Source organism: Somniosus microcephalus, chromosome 5 (assembly GCF_052327205.1).
Source record: "Somniosus microcephalus isolate GS21.2 chromosome 5, FLI_Smic_1.0, whole genome shotgun sequence".
NCBI lineage: Eukaryota > Metazoa > Chordata > Chondrichthyes > Squaliformes > Somniosidae > Somniosus > Somniosus microcephalus.
This window is the reverse complement of record NC_140991.1, coordinates 237,155,098-237,179,061: the sequence shown is the minus strand read 5'-3', so window position 1 is coordinate 237,179,061 and position 23,964 is coordinate 237,155,098. Positions and strand designations below refer to the sequence as shown.

The 23,964-nt window shown below is 43.1% G+C and overlaps 1 protein-coding gene across 3 annotated transcripts in view; it reads right to left on the bottom strand.

The window, feature by feature from the left end:
* The window catches only part of LOC147117613 (triple functional domain protein), an 862,300-nt gene that overhangs the window by 625,336 nt on the left and 213,000 nt on the right, over window positions 1–23,964 (bottom strand). For all 3 annotated transcript variants that reach the window (XM_085988742.1, XM_085988743.1, XM_085988739.1), the window contains exons 2-3: window positions 15,443–15,517; window positions 3,959–4,073 (exon numbers count right to left, since the gene is read on the bottom strand). In XM_085988742.1, the coding sequence (XP_085844868.1) occupies window positions 3,959–4,073; window positions 15,443–15,517 (190 nt within the window). The remainder of the gene's footprint in view (window positions 1–3,958; window positions 4,074–15,442; window positions 15,518–23,964) is intronic.

Sequence of the window (23,964 nt, the reverse complement as noted above, 5' to 3'; positions counted from 1 at the left end):
CAGTTGAGGCTATCCAAAATGCTGATCATAAGTAACAGGACAAGAGAAAAGTTATCTGCACATAGCAGCAAAAGAGATACAAAGTCATTATTTTCTATTTTCTAAAAAAAAGATTCTAACCTTGTATGAATCTCAGATGAGGCCACACTTGGAATAGTCAAAAGGAAATAGACTTGTTGGGGACTGTTCGTAAAAGGAAGATTCTGGGACTTAGAGCTCACAGTTAGGGGGAGAAACTCACAGAGCTGAATTTGTTTTCATTGGATTTGTAAAACATTGATGTAAGTTATTTGACTTAGATGATGAAGGCAGTACTAGAAGTCATAGATGGGAGTTCTGACGAAAGGTCATTGACCTTAAACATTAACTCTGTTTCTCTCTCCACAGATGCTGCCTGACCTAATGAGCGAGAGATGGGGAAATGTTGGTGTTCAGAGGGACTTGGGTGTCCTTGTACACGAATCACTGCAAGTTAATATGCAGGTAAAGCAAGCAATTAGGAAAGCAAATGGTATGTTGAGTATAAAAGTAAAGACGTCTTACTGCAATTATATAGGGCCCTGGTGAGGCTACACCTGGAGTATTGTGTACAGTTTTGGTCTCCTTACCCAAGGAAGGATATACTTGCCTTAGAGGGAGTGCAACAAAGTTTCACCAGATTGATTCCTGGGATGGGGGGATTATCCTATGAGGAGAGATTGAGTAGACTAGGCTTATATTCCCTAGAGTGTAGGCGAGAGGTAATCTGATTGAAACATACAAAATTATTACAGAGCTTGGCAGATAAGGTGGATGCAGGGAGGATGTTTCCCCTGGCTGGGGAGTCTAGACCCAGGGGTCACAGTCTCAAAATTAGGGGTCGGCCATTTAGGACTGAGATGAGGAGAAATGTCTTCACTCAGAGGGTGGTGAATCTTTGGAATTCTCTACCCTAGAGTGCTATGGAGGCTCAGTATATTGTGTATATTCAAGACAGAGATCGATAGATTTTTGGATATGAAGGGAATTCAAGGGATATGGGGATAGAGCGCGAAAGTGGAGTTAAGGTAGAAGATCAGCCATGATCTTATTGAATGGCGGAGCAGGCTCGAGGGGCTGAATGGCCTACTCCTGCTCCTATTTCTTATGTTATGTTACGCATTCACCATCCCTGCACCCCATCTTGGCAGCTGTGCCTTCAGCCTGCTCGGCCCCACCCACAATCTAGAATTCCCTTCCCAAACCTCTCCACTCTCCCCGATTTCCTCCTGCAAGACGCTCCTTAAAACTAACCTCTGTGACCATTCCTAATATCCCCTTCTATGATTGCATCCATTTTATTCCTTGTGCCTTTGTGAAGTGCCTTGGGGCATTTTTTTCTACGTTAAAGGCACTATATAAATGCAAGTTGTTTCTATTGTTGTTGCAATTGGAAAACTTCACTATCTCTGCATATTTAAGTATGTGGAAACACACATTTGGATTAGCATACCAAATTCAGAATTTTGGTACTCCATCATGCAGGCCACTGTCACCAGTTTAAACAAAAATAAAAGACTTGCATTTATATAGCACCTTTCACGACCACCGGACATCCCAAAGCGCTTTACAGCCAATGAAGTACTTTTGAAGTGTAGTCACTGTTGCAATGTAGGAAATGCGGCAGCCAATTTGCGCATAGCAAGCTTCCACAAACAGCAATATGATAATAACCAGATAATCTGTTTTAGATGTTGATTGAGGGCTAAATATTGGCCAGGATACCTGATCCATTCGAAATAGTGCCATGGGATCTTCTACGTCCACCTGAAAGAGTAGACAGGGCCTTGGTTTTACATCTTATCCGAAAGACGACACCTCCGACAGTGCAGCGCTCCCTCAGTCACTGCACTGGAGTGTCAGCCTAGATTTTTGTGCTCAAGTCTCTAGAGTGTTAACGAGCCATGTTAGGTTTATTTTTGACTTGATGTACAAGTTTTTAATGATCGGTTGGAAATATTTTACATTTCCATATATTACTATGATGATGGCAAGAGTAATAATACAATGACATGAACCATATACTAACTATTATGGTTAAGGAAATTAGTTCTCTGTAATAAGAAACTTTAAATTTGAACCGCTTTCACAGGTTAACATCTCTCTTTCAAGGTTTAGAAATCCTTTCCTGAATGCTACTCAGTCTCCTTGAAAAGTCATTAGCAGCTTTATATATTTAAGTCCGGCAGATTAAATAAAACTCCTTAATGAATTCACCAATTTTCAGCAAGACTCCCTTTCAGATTGGTTACTAGAAATGGCAAGGATTAATTACATTAATTCCACTTTCTCATTACAATTAAGAACACTAGATATTGTGCCCTCACTTTTGATTGACTTTAAAAATGAATCCAAATTAGGTCACCAAAAAGTGGTACAGCATTTCTAAATCACATGATAAATTAAAAATTGCTCTAGTTTCTATAACCGTCAAAAAGTGCTGAAATTAATCTAATTTATTATCCTCCATCAATATATATCTGTTCATTTTCATTCCAAGAAAATCCTTTGATCAGATAAGCTGCATTAATCAAACCAGAAGCAAAATAGCAGAGGTTATAGTTTATTTCTAGTGTGAGCTCCGACTGCAATTTTGAATCAACGCTGGAGAATCCATAATCAAAGATATGGAGAGAGGAAGTAAATGCGCCAAATCTGGGCTATCAGAAGTGGAGCATGATGACACTGAAGCTCTGCTTCTTCCTTCTAAGTAGAATGTAAAGTGGGCCTACACTCTCTGGAGTTTAGAAAAATGAGAGGTGATCTCATTGAAACATGCAAGATTCTGAGAGGGCTTGACAAGGTAGATGCTGAGGCTGTTTCCCTTGGCTGGAGAGTCTCGAACTAGAGGGCATAGTCTCAGGATAAGGGGTCAGCCAGTTAAGACTGAGATGAGGAGAATTTCTTCACTGAGCGGGTTGTGAATCTTTGGAATTCTCTACCCCAGAGGGCTGTGGATGCTGAGTCATTGAGTATATTCAAGGCTGAGATTGATAGATTTTTGGACTCCAAGGAAATCGAGGGATATGGGGATCGGACGGGAAAGTGGAGTGGAGGTCGAAGATCAGCCATGATCTTACTGAGGGCTCGAAGGGCTGTATGGCCTACTCCTGCTCCTATTTCCCATGTTCCCATCTCCTTCATGTCATCGCCCTGAAACATTAATTCTGTTTCTCTCTCCACTGGAATGAAAATGAACAGATATATATTGATAGAGGATAATAAATATAGATTAATTTCAGCACATTTTGACGGTTATAGAAACTAGAGCAATTTTTAATTTATCATGTGATTTAGAAATGCTGTATCACTTTTTGGTGACCTGCTGAGTATTTCCAGCATTTTCTGTTTTTATCTCATGTTCTTATGTTCTTCCATCCCTCACTCCAGTCCTAACATAACTTATAAATATTCAGCATCATACCTTGTGGAACAAAAGCACTAGGAAAATAATATAAAATGCATTTAAAATACAATCAGGTCTTATTTTAAACTATGGGAATTATTACTTAAGTGTGCAGTACACTGTTATTCATCAAATTTAGCATTTGTACATGCAGAAAGCCTTTCTAAATGCAAAAAAAAGCCAATAGCAGATTAAGAGCAAAAAAAAATCACCATCTTCAAGTCACGTGGTTAATATCCTGGAACATATGTCATAGATACTTGTAATCCTATATCACCAGTCACAAGGCACTACTTTCAATGCTATCTATTTACTTACCATCCCTTTAATGTCTTTCACTAGCATCTAAGTAAAATTCTATGATATATATGTTTGGTAGAATATTGATCCTTTCATTAATGGCTCACAGTTTGAAAATAGTGAATTAGAGTTCTGGAGGGACAAAGTGATCTCATATAAGACAGATAATTGTACTGGTATAAAATTCCTAACACAGGTACGTTTTTCAGAATAAATGCAGTGCATGTGTCGTACCTGGGAATATTAGCTAAATAGGAGATAAGCCGCCTAAGATCTTCTTGTCTTATTCTGTCATGGTTGCTACGTGCTGGAAATGTCAAGACAGGACCTCCACGCTTATCTCGTCCACCTGGAGAAAAAAAAATCCAAGGACAGATAAAGACAAGCAAGTTATAACAAATGCAATTCTTCAGGTTTCTCTGAAAAAAATCCTGTAGTGAGTTTCCTTACCAATATATTTGGAAGGAAATTGGCTCTTTTACAAGGGATTAAGTGTTAAAAAGTGCAGCAACCCCAAATAGAGCAAAAGAAAATAGTAAATACTGATTGTCGTCACTATAATATTTATAGCTCCAACACCTGTGTCAGTCTGAGATGGCCATTGGACTAGGGAGCATGCAAGGCTGGACTAATGATCCTTACCCACTTTTCGTTGTCACAGAAGTGTCTCCACACAGCAGTGCAGCACAGCTCAACCACATCAGACTTAAATTGGGACAATCCAACATTTGACAGTACCACTCTGCCTCAAGTGAAAGTCCCTCACCACATGTGTGTCAAGTACCCAAATAAAGTCAGTCTCATCATATGGCAACTACTGCAGTGAGTTTTCGTTTTCCTTTAACTGAATCCTCCAGGATAGGGCCTCAATCTTAGCCTGGCAAAACTTACCAGTAGTGTGGTTCCCCATATTTGTAGTTTTCTGTTTGTCAGAAGAAAAATCTGTATGGTGTACTGTGTGAAGATCATTTCTGCAGCATGAGACACCATTAAATGCACCTTGCAGGAAATAATACGCTCAGAATAGCTAAATGATGATGGCCAGTGCCCTGCAATCAATAGTCATGTATCCAATTGGCAGAAAAGTGATCGCTAGGTGCTGGCACATTTCATTTAAAGTATATTATATGCAAAGCAGTCTCAAAGAAATGTGTGTGATAGATCCAGAATCTGTCTAGTTTTATTCAAAACCAATTCTATATTTTATCTTTTTTATTTTAGATTAAATTTTAGCTAGGTCAAAATGGGCAAATTTAATTGGTTTCTGTAAACTGTTGGGTGAAAAGGGTTTACTGCCTTTCTGTCTATGAATGTTCAGGGCTCCCATCTGAAGACACTGCAATTTTAATTTTCATTAGAAATTTGAACCTGGCTGTGTAAATTTTGTATTGCCCTTTGAACTACAACTAACCAAATTATAGATAATTTTCAGAACAGAAAACTAATTTGCAGTTTCCTTTCGTATGGTTGCTTAGAACTGAACTAACTGATCAATATACGTTGATGACACCCAGTTCAATTCTCCATCACCTCTCTCAAATCATCTATTGCCTCTGTGCTATCAGACTTTATCTTGGATAAGCCACCAAGAAAACTGAAACGCTGTCTTTGGCCTTCATCACAAACTCCATGCTCTCACCACCAACTCTATCTCCTTCCCCAGCCACTGTCTCAGATGAACCAGATTGTTTGAAACCTTGGCATCCTATTTGATCCTGAGCTGAGCTTCTGACCCCATATCCTCACCATCACAATGGCTGCCTACATCCACCTCTCTAATAGCGCCTGCCGACGCCCCTACTTTAGCCCATCTGGTGCTGCTCCCTCCAGACTCCACTATTCCAATGCTGTCCTGACCGGCCTCCCATCCTCCACCCAGTGTAAGCTTTAGTTCATTCAAAACACTAAGATTTGTGGTGAACAGAAATGAAGTGCGTTAGGAAGTAGCCTGAATTGCAACAGCCTGCATCACATACCTGATCCATGTGTAGAATTCGAATATTAAACCATTTGTCATTATATGGAACTCCAAGCAAAAAATATTTCCCAGTTGTTCAGTCCACTGAGTGCGTTCAGTCCAGGATCATAAATCATCATTCCTACACTAATACTGTAAGTTCTTGTTAAAAGATCCTATAACAAACATTTTAAGTTAGATTGAGTTGTCACATGAGTGACCAAGTAAGTTTAAGGTATAGAACCTTTTCCTTTAATGAGTCTTCAAGAACTTGCCATGATTCCTCCTGAAGGACATAATTTCATAGAATCATAGAATGGTTACAGCACATGAGGCAGCCATTTGACCCATCGGGCCCGTGCCGGCTCTCTGCAAGAGCACTTCAGCTAGTCCCACTCCCCCGCCCTTTCCTCGTAGCCCTGCAATTATTTTTCTTTCAGGTACTTATCTAATTCCCTTTTGAAAGCCACGATTGAATCTGCTTGCACCACCCTTTCAGGCAGTGAATTTCAGATCCTAACCACGCGCTGCGTAAAAATGTTTTTCCTCATGTAGCCTTTGGACCTTCTGCCACACTTTTACAACATTAATAAATGGAAGCAGCACATTACCAGTGTGTCCTTAACAACAGGACTGTTACGCTCTAAACCAAGACCATTCTAAATTCTGCAGTTGCCTGGGGTCATCTTTAGATGAGTCTCTGGAATTTTGTCCAGGTCAAAAATCTTGACAGACTACCAGTAAGGAAGAACTGTCAGCCTCGCTTTGTGGCTAAATGCCTGCAGATGAATGTGTGTGGTAACCAAAGTCTAATTATAATTCCTCCAAGTGGCATTGGATATCACTACTGCAATAGGTCTCACCAGGTGCTAGCATTACATCACTGTGTTAGTAAATTACAGTATATGTTTATCATTAACCTGAAGGGTTCCCAAGTTTTAGAATCAATTTTATTAATAAAGTACTATGTGCTTCATTTAATACTTAATTGAATAACCTTGCAGAAACAAAGTTAGCCATGCATATTTTTCATGAAAATTCCTTTAATTTCAGAAGTCAGGACGAGTTTGTTCAAGTATAGTTCAGAGTATCCAACTGTTGTGACAGTTCTCAGTAGGATGTGAACAGTGCAATCTAAACTGGGGCTCTGCGGACCCCTAGAGGTTTTCAGATTTCAGGGGGTCCGCCAGTTGGTTTGTCCCATCAATATACAAAGGGGACTACTGATGTTTATGGCATAAACATCTGTAGTCTCCTCTCTATATTGAGACGAGTGGAATAGTCTCAGCAATACAAAACCTGTGCATGCACAGTCAATTCAGGTTCCTACTGTTGGACACCATTTGTATGGTTAGACAAGTCCTTTTGCACGTCACTGACTTTTACAGCAGCATTTATCTCAAAGTTTTTTTTTGATCCAGCAATATTCGCTTCCACGTTCATGAACCACTCATCGCTTTTAACCACTAAATAAAATAGTGGGAGTTATAAATTCTCTTTCGGAGTATTAAAACCGAATTTCAGAGTGGGGAAATCCGCGAGTTAGTCCGGCATCACATGGGCCAAGGTAGCACACGCCTTCCTTTTAACCCTTTTCTTTCCCCTTGTGTGGTGCCGCCTTGTGTCGGTTGGAAGCTGCTCGCGTGTTTGAAAAGAGGCCATTTTTTTCCTGATTAAACTGGTGTTTGAGACGGGGAAGTGGCGCCATCAATGGAGAGAGTGCGCATGCCACGTGGCCTTGGAGGTGGGGGGGAAGTAGCAGAGTGCTTATGTTACTGGGCTAATAATCCAGAGGCCTGGATTAATGATCTAGAGACATGAGTTCAAATCCCACCATGGCAGCTGGGGAATTTAAATTCAATTAATTAAATAAAATCTGGAATAAAAAGCTAGCATCAGTAATGGTGACCATGAAACTACCGGATTGTCGTAAAAACCCATCAGGTTCACCAATGTCCTTTAGGGAAAGAAATCTGCCATCCTTACCTGGTCTGGCCTATATGCGACTCCAGACCCACAGCAATGTGGTTGACTCTTAACTGCCCTCTGCGGTTCAAGGCGGCGGCTCACCCCCACCTTCTTCAGGGCAATTAGGGATGAGCAATAAATGCCCACATCTCATGAACAAATAAAAAAGAGACTTTCCCGTCTCTGTGCCTGCGACAAGGCCGTAATAATCGGGGTCAGGTGAGACTCACTCTTTCAATGTCTTTCGTCTGAGTTAATAAAATAGCGGAAGGCGTTATCAGAATTTTCCTCGTACCTCAGACTCGGAGCTTTATATTCATGGCTATCTGCTTCTCTGATGGACGGATAGGCCTAGTCTGGGCACTCATGTCCTTTGAGATACCGCCGGCTATTTGTGAAAGGGTTAGGGAGGAGGAAAGAGGAGGACTGCCTTTGTCAATAAAGGATTTATGGCAATGAGGTTGGGTGGGTAAAGTTGCTCAGGGTCCTGTTTATTTCTCCATTTCTCTCATGTGCCAGCCACCTTCTACTGGTGCAATTAATTCAAGTTGCTGGCTTTCACCGCCGTGTTGGGGTTTGGTATCGAAATAAGAGGGACGTTCTGTTTCCGAAACGGAAGACGTGGACCTGGAATTTTAGTCCAGTCCGACTGAGTGTGCACAAAATGAGCCTGTAGTGAGCGCTGCGCTCATTGCTCCTGGTTCATTTCCTGTTAAGCAAATGGTTGATGGGGTGGAGCAGCCCTTGGGCAGCAAATGAGCACATAATGTAAATTTAAGATAAAAACAGAAAATGTTAGAAATACTCAGCAGGTGGAGAGAGAAACAGAGTTAACGTTTCAGGTTGATGACCTTTCATCAGAACGTTAACTCTGTTTCTCTCTCCACAAATGCTGGTTGACCGGCTGAGTATTTCCAGCATTTTTGATTTTTATTTCAGATTTCCAGCATCCACAGTATTTTGCTTATGTAAATCTAGCACTTAATAAATTCTTCTTTACATAAAGTTTTAGAGATATTAATAATTAATTTTTACACAAGAAATAAACTTGTGTTGTGTTACTCTGGGTCCGTGGAATTTTTATAACACGGGAGGGGGGCCTCAGAAGCAAAAATGTTGTGAACCCCTGAGCTAAGTGTTATTTAAGTACTACTTAAATCCAGAATCCGTAAAATGTTGCAGAATCCGGACACCCTGAGGGAGGCTTACCAAAAACCGGAACCTGGGCCCAGGCATTTCCGGACTCGGCACGTGTTTCTGATGTCCGAAGTCCGAAAATATCGCAACCTGGGCTCGGGCGTTTCCAGACATCAGAAACACATTCCGAAGCTTGGAAAAACCAGCTCGGCCTCGGTCCCGAGGTTGCCGGATTTGGGACGTTCTACCTGTATAAGCTTAGAGAAGCAAAAATATAATATTAATAATGAACAATATAAGGAGGTTCACGGTGTTAAGCAAGACATTAGGAAAAGAAGCCTGAAAAGCTAGAAAAAGATTTTAAATGCCTTATTGAAGATGTGTTCCAGAGGCTGGGACCAGCATAATGCAAAAGATGGAAGTGTTCTGGATCTCATAATTAAACTTCTACCTTATCAAAGAGGTTGTACATTTTTATATTAGCATCATCTAAAATATAGACAAAGAGGAAGTGAACATTTACTATCTGTTATGTAAATAAACCAAAAAGGATTAAATTTGCAAAGCATGTAGTGTGATTTTCGAAACGGGATGTTACTGTTATGCCTTGTTAAGCTGAACCAAGCTACGGCTGTGACATTATAATTCTGAACTGAACTACTCATTGCAAAGTAGAAAATCTATTCATGAATAAGTAATAAAATGTTTAATTCTGGAACCAAAATCATCCTTCTACTGAATCGTTATCAATCAAGGACTCTATTTTTTTTAGTTAAAATTGAAAAAAAACTGGTATAGAAGTGAAGTCCGAGGCACAGGAGGGGAGTAAAAGGCACAGTAGGTTAGAACACCCTTCCCAGCATATCTGGATGCCTTAGCGGATAAATGCACTATATGGCGTGATGCCCTTGTCCCCATTAAAACCATTACTCTCTCTCCCTCTGGTCGTTCTCCCTGATATGGCCCTTGAACATTTATGTCAGACAACTGGTTTAGCCATTCATCGCCAAATCTGGCTGGACACAAAGCATTAATCGGGGAGACCAAACGCAGATTGGGTGACCGCTTTGCAGAACACCTCCGTTCAGTCCGTAAGGGTGACCCCGAGCTTCCGGTCGCCTGTCATTTTAATTCACTGCCCCATTCCCACTCAGACCTCACCGTCTGCGGCCTCTTGCATTGTTCCACGGAAACCCAGCGTAAGCTCGAGGAACAGCACCTCATCTTCCGATTAGGCACTTTACAGCCTTCCAGACTCAATATCGAGTTCAACAATTTCAGATCATAACCTCGGCCCCTATTACATTTTTACATATATTTTTTATCCACACCTTTGTTTTGTGACCTTCCCCCTTTTTTTCTCTCCCACATGGCAGCTGTCTCTCATTCTGCCAGCGCAATTCACACCTAATCTAGAGCCGTCTTTTGTCTCTCCACCAGTCCTATCACCATCTTGTCTCGTTTTGAATACCTCTTAATGTCTCTTCACTTCTCTTTTGTTCTCTCATCCCCATTTCCCAGCCCCCAAACTGTTTCATTCCCTGTGCTTTTTCAGTCCTGACGAAGGGTTTCGACCTGAAACGTTGACTCTATTTCTCTCTCCATGGATGTTGCCTGGCCTGCTGAGTTTTTCCAACATTTTCTGTTGTTACTAAGCATTAATCGGGTCCTGCTCTCCTCGAATAAAACTGCTCACTATTCCAGGATCATCCTGGAATGAAAGGATAACCCCTGATTTCTCTTCTCCACTACAAACGGTCTTCTTAAACCCCTCTCCCCTGCCCCCTCCAACAATAAGTACAAGGAGCTCACTGACTTCTTTGTCACTAAGATTTAGACTATCCATTCAGCTGCCTCTACTGCTTCCCTCCCCTTCCCCTAGCCCACCAAGCCAAACTTCCCCGAAGGTTCCCTCCTGCCCTGAACTCGCACTCTCTCTAGTTTCTCTCCTATCTCCCCTCAAGCCCTCTCAGAGCTCAACTTGTCCACGAGGCCCAGCTCCTGCTCCCACCAAACTGCTGACCACCCAACTTCCCTACCTGGCACCCATGTTAGCTAATATTGTTAACGGCTCCCTCTCCTCAGATACTGTCTCCTCCTGTTCAAATCTGCTGTCATCAACCCTCTTCTCAAAAAAATCCATGCTTGACCACACTATTCTTGCAAAACACTGCCCATCTCCAACCTCCCTTTCCTCTCCAAAGTCCTTGAACGTGTTGTCGCCTCCCAAATCTGTGCCCATTGTTCCCGCAACTCCATGTTTGAATCCCTCCAATCAGGCCCTTATCAAAGTTACAAATGAAATCCTCCTTCTTTTCGTGTATTCTCGCTGTTCCCTTTGGGGCACAGTGTGGCGTGGTGGAAGGATTCGCAGGCTGATTAGCAGTCTGACTGGCCGTGTGAATGCTCCTTCCATGGCCATAACCGTTTTTATACCAGCCGATAAGGTGGTCAGTCCTATACGGTGGGAGTGTTTTATGGGCTCCCACAACCCATACGATGAGGGGGGGGGGGGGGGGGGGCGCACCCACCGGACATGAGTATCCCGCTGGATGTCAACCTAGAATTTAAAGCCAGAGCTCCGACTCCATTCGCTGGGACTGTCTGGAGTGGGGTTCGACCCCTGCACCTTTTGGCCCAGAGGCGGGAATGCTACCACTGCGCCAAAGGCTCACTCAATGACATCCTATGTGACCAAGACTGTGCGAAACTATCCTTCTCGACCTGTCTGCGGCCTTTGACGCAGTTGACCACACCATCTTCCTCCAACGTCTCCCCTCCGCCATCCAGCTGGATGGGACAGCTCTTGTCTGGTTCTATTCTTATCTATCCAGTCATAGCCAGAGAATCTACTGCAATGGCTTGTTCCAGCTGCCGCACCATTGCCTCTGGAGTCCCCCAAGGATCCATCCTTGGCCCCCTCCTATTTCTCATCTACATGCTGTCCCTCAGTGACATCCTGCAAAAATATGACGTCAGGTTCCACATGTATGCTGACAGCACCAGCTCTACCCAACCACTACCTCTCTCGACCCTTCCACTGTCTCTGATTTGTCACATGGCTTGTCTGACATCCAGTATTGGGTGAGCTGAAAGTTCCTCCAACCACAAACCACCCTAGCCACCGACTCCATCCCTCTCCTTGGCAAGAGAGAGGCTGGACCAGACCGTTCACAACCTTGGTGTCATATACGACCACAAGTTGAGCTTTCAACCACATATCTGCTCCATCACCAAGACTACCCATTTCCACCTCCATAACATGCCTGATTCCACCCATACCTCAGCTCATCTACAGCTGAAACCCTCATCCATTCCTTTGTTACCTCTATATCACAGAATCACAGAAACCTCACAGTGCAGATAGAGGCCATTTCGGCCCATCGAGCCTGCACCGACACATATCCCACCCGATCCCCGTAACCCCTACACCAACACATATCCCACCCTATCTCCGTAACCCCACGTATTTAATCCCCCTAACACTAAGGGTCAATTTTATCATAGCCAATCAACCTAGCCCGCACATCTTTGGACTGTGGGAGGAAACCGGAGCACCCGGAGGAAACCCACGCAAACACGGGGAGAATGTGCAAACTCCACACAGACAGTCACCCGAGGCCGGATTCGAACCCGGGTCCCTGGCGCTGTGAGGCAACAGTGCTAACCACTATGCCACCGTGCTGCCCCTTGAGTATTCTAATGCTCTCCTGGCGAGCCTCCAATCTTCCACCTTACATAAACTTGAGCTCATCCAAAACTCTGCTGCCTGTATCCTAACTCGTACCAAGTCCCATTCACCCATCACTCCTGTGCTCGCTGACCTACATTGGCTCCCGGTACAGCAATTTTAAAATTCTCATTCTTATCTTCAAATCCCTCCAGGGCCTCGTCCCTCCCTATCTTTGTAACCTCCTCCAGCCCTACAACCCTCCCAGATATCTGCGCTCCTCCAATTCTGAACGCTTGCGCAACCCCGATTTTAAACACTCCACCATTGGCAGCCGTACCTTCAGCTGCCTAGGCCCTAAGCTCTGGAATTCCCTCCCTAAACCTCTCTACCTCTCTTTCCTCCTTTAAAACGCTCCTTAAAACCTACCTCTTTGACCATCTGTCCTAATTTCTCCTTATGTGGTTCGGTGTCAAATTTTGTTTTGTAACACTCCTGTGAAGTGCCTCGTTAAAGGCACTATATAAATACAAGTTGTTGTTGCTAAATTCTAACTCCACCGTTGTATACTGTTGCAAAGGACTGCAGAAATCGGTGAAATCAGAATTAAGTCCGGGTAACATTGTCTTCAGTAGATAGTTCCCCGCACTCTGACCCTTGCCTAGTTTTCAGTTCAGTTCCATGAAGAGTTTGCTAGAGAACAATATTTTAAACTAACTTTTAGATCTTGAGAGTTATTTGGCACAACAGACTAAACTTTAGTTAAAACTGTGAAAGGGAACTGGACTGCACAACACAAGCTATTGACATGATGAAATTACAAAAATCAGCACTGGAGGCTGTGGTCTGTTCCTTCAATGTTGTACAAGAAAATAATGTAATAGTTGCATAGCAGAAGGAACACAGAAAGAAAGACTTGCATTTATATAGCACCTTTCACAACCTCAAGTTGTCCCAAAGTGCTTTATAACCAATGAAGTATTTTGAAATGTAGTCACTGTTGTAATGTAGGAAATGCAGCAGCCAATTTCCGCACAGTGTGGTCCCACAAACAGCAATGTGATAATGACCAGATAATTTGTTTCAGTGATGTTGGTTGAGGGCTAAATATTGGCCAGGACACCAGGGAGAACTCCCCTGCTCTTCTTCGAATAGTGCCATGGGATCTTTTACATCCAATTGAGGGGGCAGACGGGGCCTCGGTTTAACATCTCATCTGAAAGAAGGATAGAAATGAAAGAAAATAATGGCACAAAACACGGACATGTATGAAAACGTGTAGGGAAAATCTAGAATATAAAAGAAAAGCGAAAAAATGAAATAAAAGTGGAGAATATTGAGATTAGTCACAGGAAGGATGAGCTTGTTTTATCACATCAGATCACTATACATGTAGTGTTTTGGAACTCGGGTGTTGCAGACACAGAGTGCACTTAGTTCGTACCTTCCACAGTTCTACCTCTCTTTCCTCCTTTAAGATGTTCCTTAAAACCTACCTCTTTGACCAAGTCCAAAGATGTGCGGGTTAGGTTGATTGGCTATGATAAATTGACCCTTAGTGTTAGGGGGATTAAATACGTGGGGTTACGGGGATAGGGTGGGATATGTGTTGGTGTAGGGGTTACAGGGATCGGGTGGGATATGTGTCGGTGCAGGCTCGATGGGCCGAAATGGCCTCTATCTGCACTGTGAGGTTTCTGTGATTTCTGTGATCTGTCCTAATATCTCATGTGGCTTGGTGTCAAATTTTGCATGATAACGTTCTGTGAAGCGCCTTGGGACATTTTACTATGTTAAAGGCACTAGAGAAATGCAAGTTGTTGTTGGTGATGGTGGTGTGATACAAAGGCCAGAAGGTCCCAGGTTCGATTAGTGATCTGAATTGAGATAGCTAATCTCACCTCAAGTGTTTTAATTGCCCTTAGTGCCCTTAGGCTAGAGAGGGCAAAAATCAGCCAGGATTCCCACTCCTGATCATTTCCCATGGATGGATATCTGCTGGAAGATAATTGGATATCAGGTAAAGAGATTGAACACTTCAGCTGTGATTCCTTTCATGGTCAAGCAGCCTGCTAAGACTCACTGGTTGACGCTCAGGTAAAAAATTGTCACTTGGATGAGGTGAGAGAGGGCGGCCACTATCTGAGGAGCCCTACCATAGCAAGAGTCAGCACCACCAGGCAAAAAGGCAAGAAATAAATAAATAGGAACTGAATTTAAACAAAACCTCAGAATGAGGTATCTAAAAAGAGGCAAAGCTCCTAAATTACACTAGTTTATGGCAGTCTCAAAATAGCAACCCGTCGAAGCAAGTCTCTAGGCCAAAAACTGCACATAATTTGACACCGGTGGTTCATCCCTGTGAACAAAAGACATTTTACAATATTGCAGTAAAGGATGTCTTTCTCAGGTTGAGGTACTGATATAGCGGTGGAGTACAGTAGAAGAATCTTCACTTTTTTCCCTGCCCTGGACTATGTCTGACCAGGTCGTGTCTCATACTAATATTAGGTGCCAAAAGTGGGAAAAACGTGCTCATTCACCAACATCCTGAGAAAATCGAAAAATTCCCTTTTTTGTTAGCATGTACAGGCCTGTGTTTAACGTCTATTTTCAAGCATTTTAATTATAACTTTTGAACAATGCTATTTAAATAAGGGCAAAGTTCTTTAATTAATGCAAAGTCTCACATTTCATGATCAGATACACTGGATTCATTGCAACCATTATATTGAAATAATCAGAGGTCACTCGGAGAATGGGGACTTTTATCATACATTGGTACTCATTCCATAGCCAGTAAGATTATCAGCATTCAATAATTCATCTACAGCATGTATAGCATCACACATTCCTGTTTAAAAAGTTATCCCTCTCAATCTTAATACATTGCCGATTTGATATTAAAATGCAACCACAGCATAAATATAAATGTGGATGTGAACTTTTAAAATTATATTTTAAAATTGGGAACAGTTCGCCTTACCGGAGAGGAATGCAATCTTCTCCTTCAGTATTGGAAGAACTTCCATTGCCTTCATCTCATCATTTTTACGAAAACCTGAAAAGCAATTAGATTAAAATGAGTGAAAAGCCAATCCCACCAATTTGTTTCAAGTGTTTAACACAAATCTAGAGAAATTCTATAGTTTTCCAAATATATAATTTTAAATGCTACATTACAATACCCATTGGAAGTTAATGCTATTTTTAAATGAGAATTTTTTGTGAACACTTTGTTAAAACTATGTCTCAATCCAAATAAGAGACACAATTAGTTCTGCAATAAACTATTAATAGCAGAAATCCAGACAATTTGCTGAAATTAATATGCAGATTTTTGCCACTGAAGCTATGTAGGAGTCTCTTATGTTTCAGAGTCTCTGTGGAACAATTATTGTTCACCTTCAGTATCTCTGCGACTTGTACACCATATTGTGCCATTCTAACAGAATGACTTGAACATTTAATTTATTCCCACCATGACCAAGAAAACATTTGCCTGCTAATTACAAGACCATGGCTCTCTAAGCCATGAAAGTGGTGACTAGAGATGATATGCAGTCCCTAGCTTCACCCTGACACCCTCAAAAGCAATATGTCCTCCTTTCATGTAGCCCATGTCTATTTGAAAGCACCTTTACATATTTTCCACTCATGTTCTTTTCTTTTTCCCCTCCTTAATAATAGTGATAAGCCATTCCTATACTCCTTAGCAGAGGTGATACCACTCTGAGGAACATGACCAGGAAACAGAACCCTGAGTACGATTCTTCTACCTGCTCCCCATCACAAAGGAGGTCGAGTACTTTTACAATTAATCACTTTCCATCTACTCTAGGTTTGTCTAAAAAGGCAATTTAACTTGGACTGCAAGCAGACAGAGGACATACTTCTGCAACAACAACTTGCATTTATGTCGTACCTTTAATGTAGAAAAACGTCCCAAGTCACTTCACAGAAGTGTAATCAGATAAAAAATAGCCAAAGGAGGAGATTTTAGGAGGGGATAACCAAAAGCTTGATCGAAGAGATGGGTTTTAAGGAGGGTCTTAAATCTCAGGGTCAAATTCGAGATGCGGCATTTTGGGGGGGGGGGGGGGGCGCAACAAGGATTTTAAAGGTCGGCAAACAAGGTGAAGTGCTAAAACGAGATGGTTCCAGGAGTAAGCAGAAAGGCCAACATGTTATTTAAAAATTTATAAATCAGAGGTGAAACTGGAGGTTAGAAGATATTTTCTTCCTTACAGAATAGAGGTTACCTGGAATAGGTCTCGGTAGAAGGAGTTGAGTGTGCTTTAAATTAATTCCTCATAAAGCAGTCAAATAAACATCTAGTTCACACCAAATTTGAGGTTTATGGAATTTGCTTAGACCGAGATAATCAAATACTCCAAAGATCAAGACTGTGATTGATAGATTCTTGGGCACTAAGAGAATCAAGGAGAGGGGGCAGGAAAGTGGAGTTGATGTAGAAGATCAGCTTATTGAATGATCAGAGCAGGCTCGAGGGGCCATATGGCCTACTCCTATTTCTTAAATTCTTATCAGGTTTCAAGGATGGAGATGTGAATCATTGAATGAAGATGGATTTTTTTTTTTAAGTTTACCTTGAATTCTGCTTCTCAGCTATCCCTTGTGAAATTGGACAAATGGAATGGATTGTGCAGAGTCTGTTGGGGAAATAGGCTTGATAAGCCAAATGACCTTTTATCATTCCAGCCTTTCTGTGTCGTGTTACATTATGATTTTATATATTTTGGAAAAACTGGCCACTAACTAGGGTTTTTTTTATTAACAGGTTGAATATTTTTCCCAGCCATACTCCTTGCTTAAGAATACTGGGCCATGCCCCATTCCTAGACTATGCCACACCAACTGATGTCTCATATTCCAGCTCGTATTTCAGGTCTTCATTCACTGCCTCAATGCTCTGAAACTGAAGATCTCCAGCCAAGATTTTCACAATCACTTACACAAATAAGCAAACATACAGAAATCGTCACAATCAATGGTCCTTCATGGTATGCATGTACATGAGTTGGTGGATATTATCTGACCAACTATTCAATTAAAACAAATTGACTGGTGACTATATAAACGTAGAAATCTCCTTTTTTAAACTGCTAGTACATCATATCCCACAGCAGTGAGTGGACAAATATCATACTCCACTGTCTAAGCCAATATTACTATCAGCGAGAGAGCAATTTGATGAGAAGGGGTAATTTCCTTCCTTCCATTTGAGAGAAGTAACTCTGTTTTGCACCTCCTCCAACAGACCTTCCTGTGTGATATAGGATAGGCATAAACTTACATACTATCAGTCTATGGCACATCACACTGCTGAAGTGTCAGCTTGGTTCAGTGGGAGGACTCTTGCCTCACAGTCAGAAGGTTTTTGGTCCAAACCCTGCTCCAGGTGATTGCGCACCATAATCTAGATTGGCACTACTGTGTCAGAGGTACTGCCTTTCAGATGAGATGTTAAACTGAGACCCCGCCCCCAATCTGCCTGCTCAAGTGGATTTAAAAGATCCCACAACACTATTTGAAGAGCAGGGAGTTCTGCCAGTGTCCTGGCCAACATTAGTCTTTCAGTCGACACTATTGGAACAGATGAACTGGTCATTTATCTGATTGCTGTTTGTGGGCTCTGGCTGCAACCTTTTTCTACATAACAACAGTGACCATACTTCAATAATAATCCATTGGTTGGAAGGTGCTTCGGAACATCCTGAGGATGTGAAAGGCACTATATAAAAGCAGGCTCTGTGTTGCTTTAAAACAAAAGCAAAATACTGCAGATGCTGGAAATCTGAAATAAAAACAGAAAATGCTGGAAAACACTCAGCAGGTCAGGCAGTACCTGTGGACAGAGCATCAGTTCTGATGAAAGATCGTTGACCTGAAAGGTTGACTCGGTTTCTCCTCGGCAGAGATGCTGCCTGATCTGCTGACTGTTTTCCAGCATTTTCTGTTTTTATTTACACCACTAGCACCACCAATAAACTAACAACTCCTCATTGCTTACTACAGTACTGCCAGTAAAGGTTTCAAGAATAAAATTCCAGAGATGTGTTTTGTCTTTTGACACTTTTATGGGAATGCCGTTGACGGCAGACACATAGTCTTCCCCATCACCAGTACTCCTTCGTGCAAACAAACTAATGCGCAGTAAATCGATGGCATCACAGACCGCCAAAAATATAAATCCATAAACTGTCACCAGGTGAAGGCAGCCTGCTCCAGCAGCATAAACTTGGGAGCCAGTTCTGTATATTCCTTTGCAATGTAAAACACACCTTCTAGGGGGTATGGTAGCAGAGTGGTAATTATATGGAACTAGTAACCCAGAGGCCTGGACTAATGATCTGGAGACACGAGTTCAAAATCCCACCCCGCCAGCTGGGAAATTTAAACTCAATTAATTAAATAAATGTGGAATAAAAAAGCTAGCATCAGTAATGGTGGCCATGAAACTACCGGATTGTCAGGAAAAACTCATCTGGTTCACTAATGTCCTTTAGGGAAGGAAACCTTACCCAGTCTATGTGACTCCAGACCCACAGCAACGTGACTGACTCTTAACTACCTAACTCTGAAATGGCCTAACAAGCAATTCAGTTGTAACAAACCTCTACGAAACATTATAATAAGAATAAAACTGAATGGACCACCCGGCATCGACCTAGGTTACGGATTTGGACAAGCGAAAGGCACACCTAGCCCAGTCAACCCTGCAAAGTCCTCCTCACTAACATCTGGGGACTTGTGCCAAAATTGGGAGAGCTGTCCTACAGATTAGTCAAGCAACATCCTGAAAGTCATACTCCCAGAATCATACCTTTCAGCCAACGTCCCAGACACCTCCATCGCTATCCCTGGGTATGTCCTGTCTCACTGGCAGGACAGATGCACCAGACGTGGCGGCACAGTGGTATACAGTCGTGAGGGAGTGGCCCTGCGAGTCCTCAACGTTGACTCCAGACCTTATGAAGTCTCATGCAGCAAGTCAAACATGGGAAAGGAAATCTCTGGCTGATTACCACCTACCGCCCTCCCTCAGCACTTCCCATGTTGAACACCATTTGGAAGAAGCACTGAGGGTAGCAAGGGGACAGAAAGTACTCTAGGTGGGGGACTTCAATGTCCATCACCAAGAGTGGCTCAGTAGCACCACTACTGACCGGGCTGGCCGATGTCCTACAGGTTGTATCTGCCAGACTGGGCCTGCGGCAGATGGTAAGAGAACCAACACGAAGGAAAGGCCTACTTGACCTCATCCTCACCGATCTACTTGTCGCAGGTACATCTGTCCCCGACAGTATTGGTAGGAGTGACTACCGCACAGTCCTTGTGGAGACAAAGTCTCGTCTTTACACTGAAGACACCCTGGAATAGATTCAGAACAGATCTAGCAGCTCAAAACTGAGTATCCATGAGGCGCTGTGGGCCATCAGCAGCAGGATTCCATTCCACCACAATTTGTAACCTCAAGGCCCAACATTTTCCTCACTCTTCCATTACCATCAAGCCATGGGACCAACCCTAGTTCAATGAGGAGTGTAGAAGAGCATGCCAGAAGCAGCACCAGGTGCACCTAAAAATGCGGTGACAACCTGGTGAAGCTACAACACAGGACTACATGCATGCTAAACAGCAAAAGCAGCATGCTATAGAGAGAGCTAAGCGATCCCACAACCAACAGATCAGATCAAAGCTCGGCAGCCTTGCCACATCCAGTCTTGAATGGTAGTGGACAATTAAACAACTAACGGGAGGAGGAGGCTCCATAAACATCCCCATCCTCAATGATGACGGAGCCCAGTACATGAGTGTAAAAGACAAGGCTGAAGTGTTTGCAACCATCTTCAGACAGAAATGCCAAGTGGACGATCCATCTCGACCTCCTCTTGAAATCCCCGCCATCACAGAAGCCAGACTGAGCACACTGGATACAGCAAAGGCTATGGGTCCCAACAACATCCCAGCTATGCTGCGGAGGATTTGTGCTCCAGAACTAGCCACACTTCTAGCCAAGCTGTTCCAGTGCAGCTACATCGACGGCATCTACCTGACAAAGTGGAAAATTGCCCAGGTATGACCTGTCCACAAAAAGCAGGACAAATCCAATCCAGCCAATTATCGCCCCATCAGTCTACTCTCAATCATCAGCTACGTGATGGAAGGTGCTATTAACAGTGCTATCAAGCAGCACTTACCCACCAAAACCTGCTCAATGATACTCAGTTTGGGTTCCGCCAGGACCACTCGGCTCCAGACCCAATTACAGCCTTGGTCCAAACATGAACAAAAGAGCTGAATTCCAGAGGTGAGATGAGAGTGACTGCCCTCGACAGCAAGGCAGCATTTGACTGAGTATGGCATCAAGGAACCCTAGTGAAATTGAAGTCAATGGGAATCTGAGGGGGAAACTCTCTGGAGTCATACCTAGCACAAAGGAAGATGGCTGTGGTTGTTGGAGGTCAATCATCTCAGCCCCTGGACATCGCTGCAGGAGTTCCTTAGGGCAGTGTCCTAGGCCCAACCATCTTCAGCTGCTTCAATGACTTTCCCTCCATCATAAGGTCAGAAGTGGCGATATTCGCTGACAATTGCACAGTGTCCAGTTCCATTCACAAATCCTCAGAGAATGAAGCAGTCCATGCCCGCATGCAGCAAGACTTGGACAACATTCAGGCTTGGGCTGTTAAGTGGCAAGTAACATTCGTGCCACACAAGTGTCAGCCAATGACCATCTTCAACCAGAGTCAGTCTAACCGCATCCCCTTGACATTCAACGGCATTACCATCGCCAAATCCCCCACCATCAGCATCCTGGGGGTCACAATTAACCAGAAAATTAACAGAACCAGCCACATAAATACTGTGGCTACGAGAGCAGGTCAGAGGTTGGGTATTTTGCGGCAAGTGTCTCACCTCCTGACTCCCCAAAGCCTTTCTACTATCTACAAGGCACAAGTAAGGAGTGTGATGGAATACTCTCCACTTGCCTGGATGAGTGCAGTTCCAACAACACTCAAGAAGCTCAACACCATCCAGGACAAAGCAGCCTGTGTGATTGGCACCCCATCCACCAGATTAAACATTCACTCCCTCGATCACTGGCACACCGTGTCTGGAGTGTGTACCATCTACAAGTTGCACTACAGCAACTCACCAAGGCTTCCTTGACATCACCTCCCAAACCGGCGATCTCTACCACCTAGGAGGACATGGGCAACAGGCGCATGGGAACACCATCACCTGTAAGTTCCCCTGCAAGTTACACACCATCCTGACTTGGAAATATATCGCCATTCCTTCATCGTCGCTTGTTCAAAATTCTGGAACTCCCTCCCTAAAATCGTTTTGGGAGTACATTCACCACACGGACTGCAGCCATTCAAGGCGGCAGCTCACCACCACCTTCTCAAGAGCAATTAGGGATGGGCAATAAATGCTGGCCTTGCCAGCAATGCCCACATCCCATGAATGAATTTTTTTTAAATAACAGTCTTTTTTTCATGTAACTTGATAACTGATCATTGATTTTAAATCACTTAATCATTTAAAACTATATTTATACACACCCAATGCCAAAATAAAAGACCACCGCATTGTTCTAAGAATTCATTTTAAAAGCAGGGAAATGTCTTTTAACACCCTGATGGGAACAAGTGCAGAACATAAAAGAACCACTGACATTTGAACTAGAAGTATCAAATTTTTCTAATAGATGTCCAGCAGAAACTGTACAAAGTTGTACAGAGTTGTATCATTAAACATGTCCACTTTAAAAAGCAAAATATTGCAAATGCTGGAAATCTGAAACAAAGAGAAAATGCTGCAGGTCAGATAACATCTACGAAGAGAACAGACAAATTAATGCTTCGGGTGTAGACCCTTCACCAGTTCTGATGAAAGGTCTAAACCTTAAGCGTTAACTTGTCTGTACTCTCCACAGATGCTGTCTGACCTGCTGAATGTTCCCAGCATTTTCTCTTCTAGTTTTCTTTTCACTTTAAAGAATGCTCTCTGTCAAGTTCAAAATTGACAGGTCACTGAGGCCTTGTCAAGACTATCCATGCTGTGTCTTGACCTTTTCATCTTTTATCATGGAAACTTAAATCTCTTCTGTCTCTATATCACTGCCATAATAGCTGGGTTTTTTTAAGTGTGTTTTATTACTAGCACATACATGGAGTATGTAACAATTTTGGGGGCTTTTTTCTGGTCTTCCTCATTGTTCAGTCCCTTTCTTGTTGAAAAGACGATCACACACAATGAACTCGTGACATTCTGCGATGGTTGGATTAATTATCATAACTGTTTCTACCAGACAAGTGCGTGCTGAACTTAAATTCTCTAAACCAACACCGACATGGGTCATTAAAACATTAAACAAAAACTTGTTCCTACTTTGTCTATAAAAATTCATACACACCAAAAAAAAAATGGAATCTTCCACATGCCAAGCTGGAGGGACAAGCCATGCTTTGATCACCATACATCGGGGAAAAATTGAGTCGCACCTTTGGGGCGCTAACTTCGCTGGGGCGCTACTTTTAGCGCCCTGAAATAGTTAGCATCCCCGCGCCCGAAATTCATCGGTAGTGCCCCAAGAGGGAAGTGGGGCGCTACTGGAAGCACCCCGCCTCCCTCTTGGGGCGCTACGAGGGAATATCGCAGCACTACGTGCCGCGGTACTGCAGGCCTTCCTCGGAGGGGTCTTGTGCCGCATGACCCGGGGTCCAGCTGGGCCACCAGGGATCGGAGTGCCGGCAAAAGAGCCCAGCACTCAAGAGAAGTGCCGGGCTCACGGAGCGCAGCCGGCACTCCGCAATAGTGCCGGAGAGAAGACCGGGGATGGCAACGGGGGCAGGTGCTGGCAGGTGGCCAGCAATAAAAATGGCCGCCCGGCACCTCGCCTTTAATTAGCGCCACCCCAGCCGCAGGTAGGCCCCCCTGCCTCCGTCAGACATAGCGCCCGGCGATAAGTCAGGGGGCTCTACCAAAGATCGCAGCCAGGGCGCTGCGCACAGCGATGTCATCGCCGGCGGCGTAGCGTCGCAGGGTGCTAACGGTTACAGCTGACGCTAACCCCCCCGCTGAATTTTGCAGGAGACTTTGGCGGCGCCGCACTCTAGTTGCTTTGCACAAAGCAACCGAATTTTTCCCCCATAATCCCTCGTTTGCTAACGTGTGAGATATTTCACGAACACAAATAGATCCTCTCTTCTGCAGAATATGAAGGAATTTAAATATTCGAGTGTGGAATTATCCTGAGAGTTGTTCCAAATTACTCAATATTGTAATGTATCAGTGATCTTGTAACTCATTACCAAGAAGCATGTTTTATTTAAGGTGTAGAATTAAAAAGGATCCAGGCAATTAGTCTAAAATAAGTCTAAAATCAATAGCTGGGTAAAATAATTGAAACTATTTTAAGGGATAGGTTGGAGAAGTATCTGCATAGCAATAAGTTAATAAGAAACAGACAGC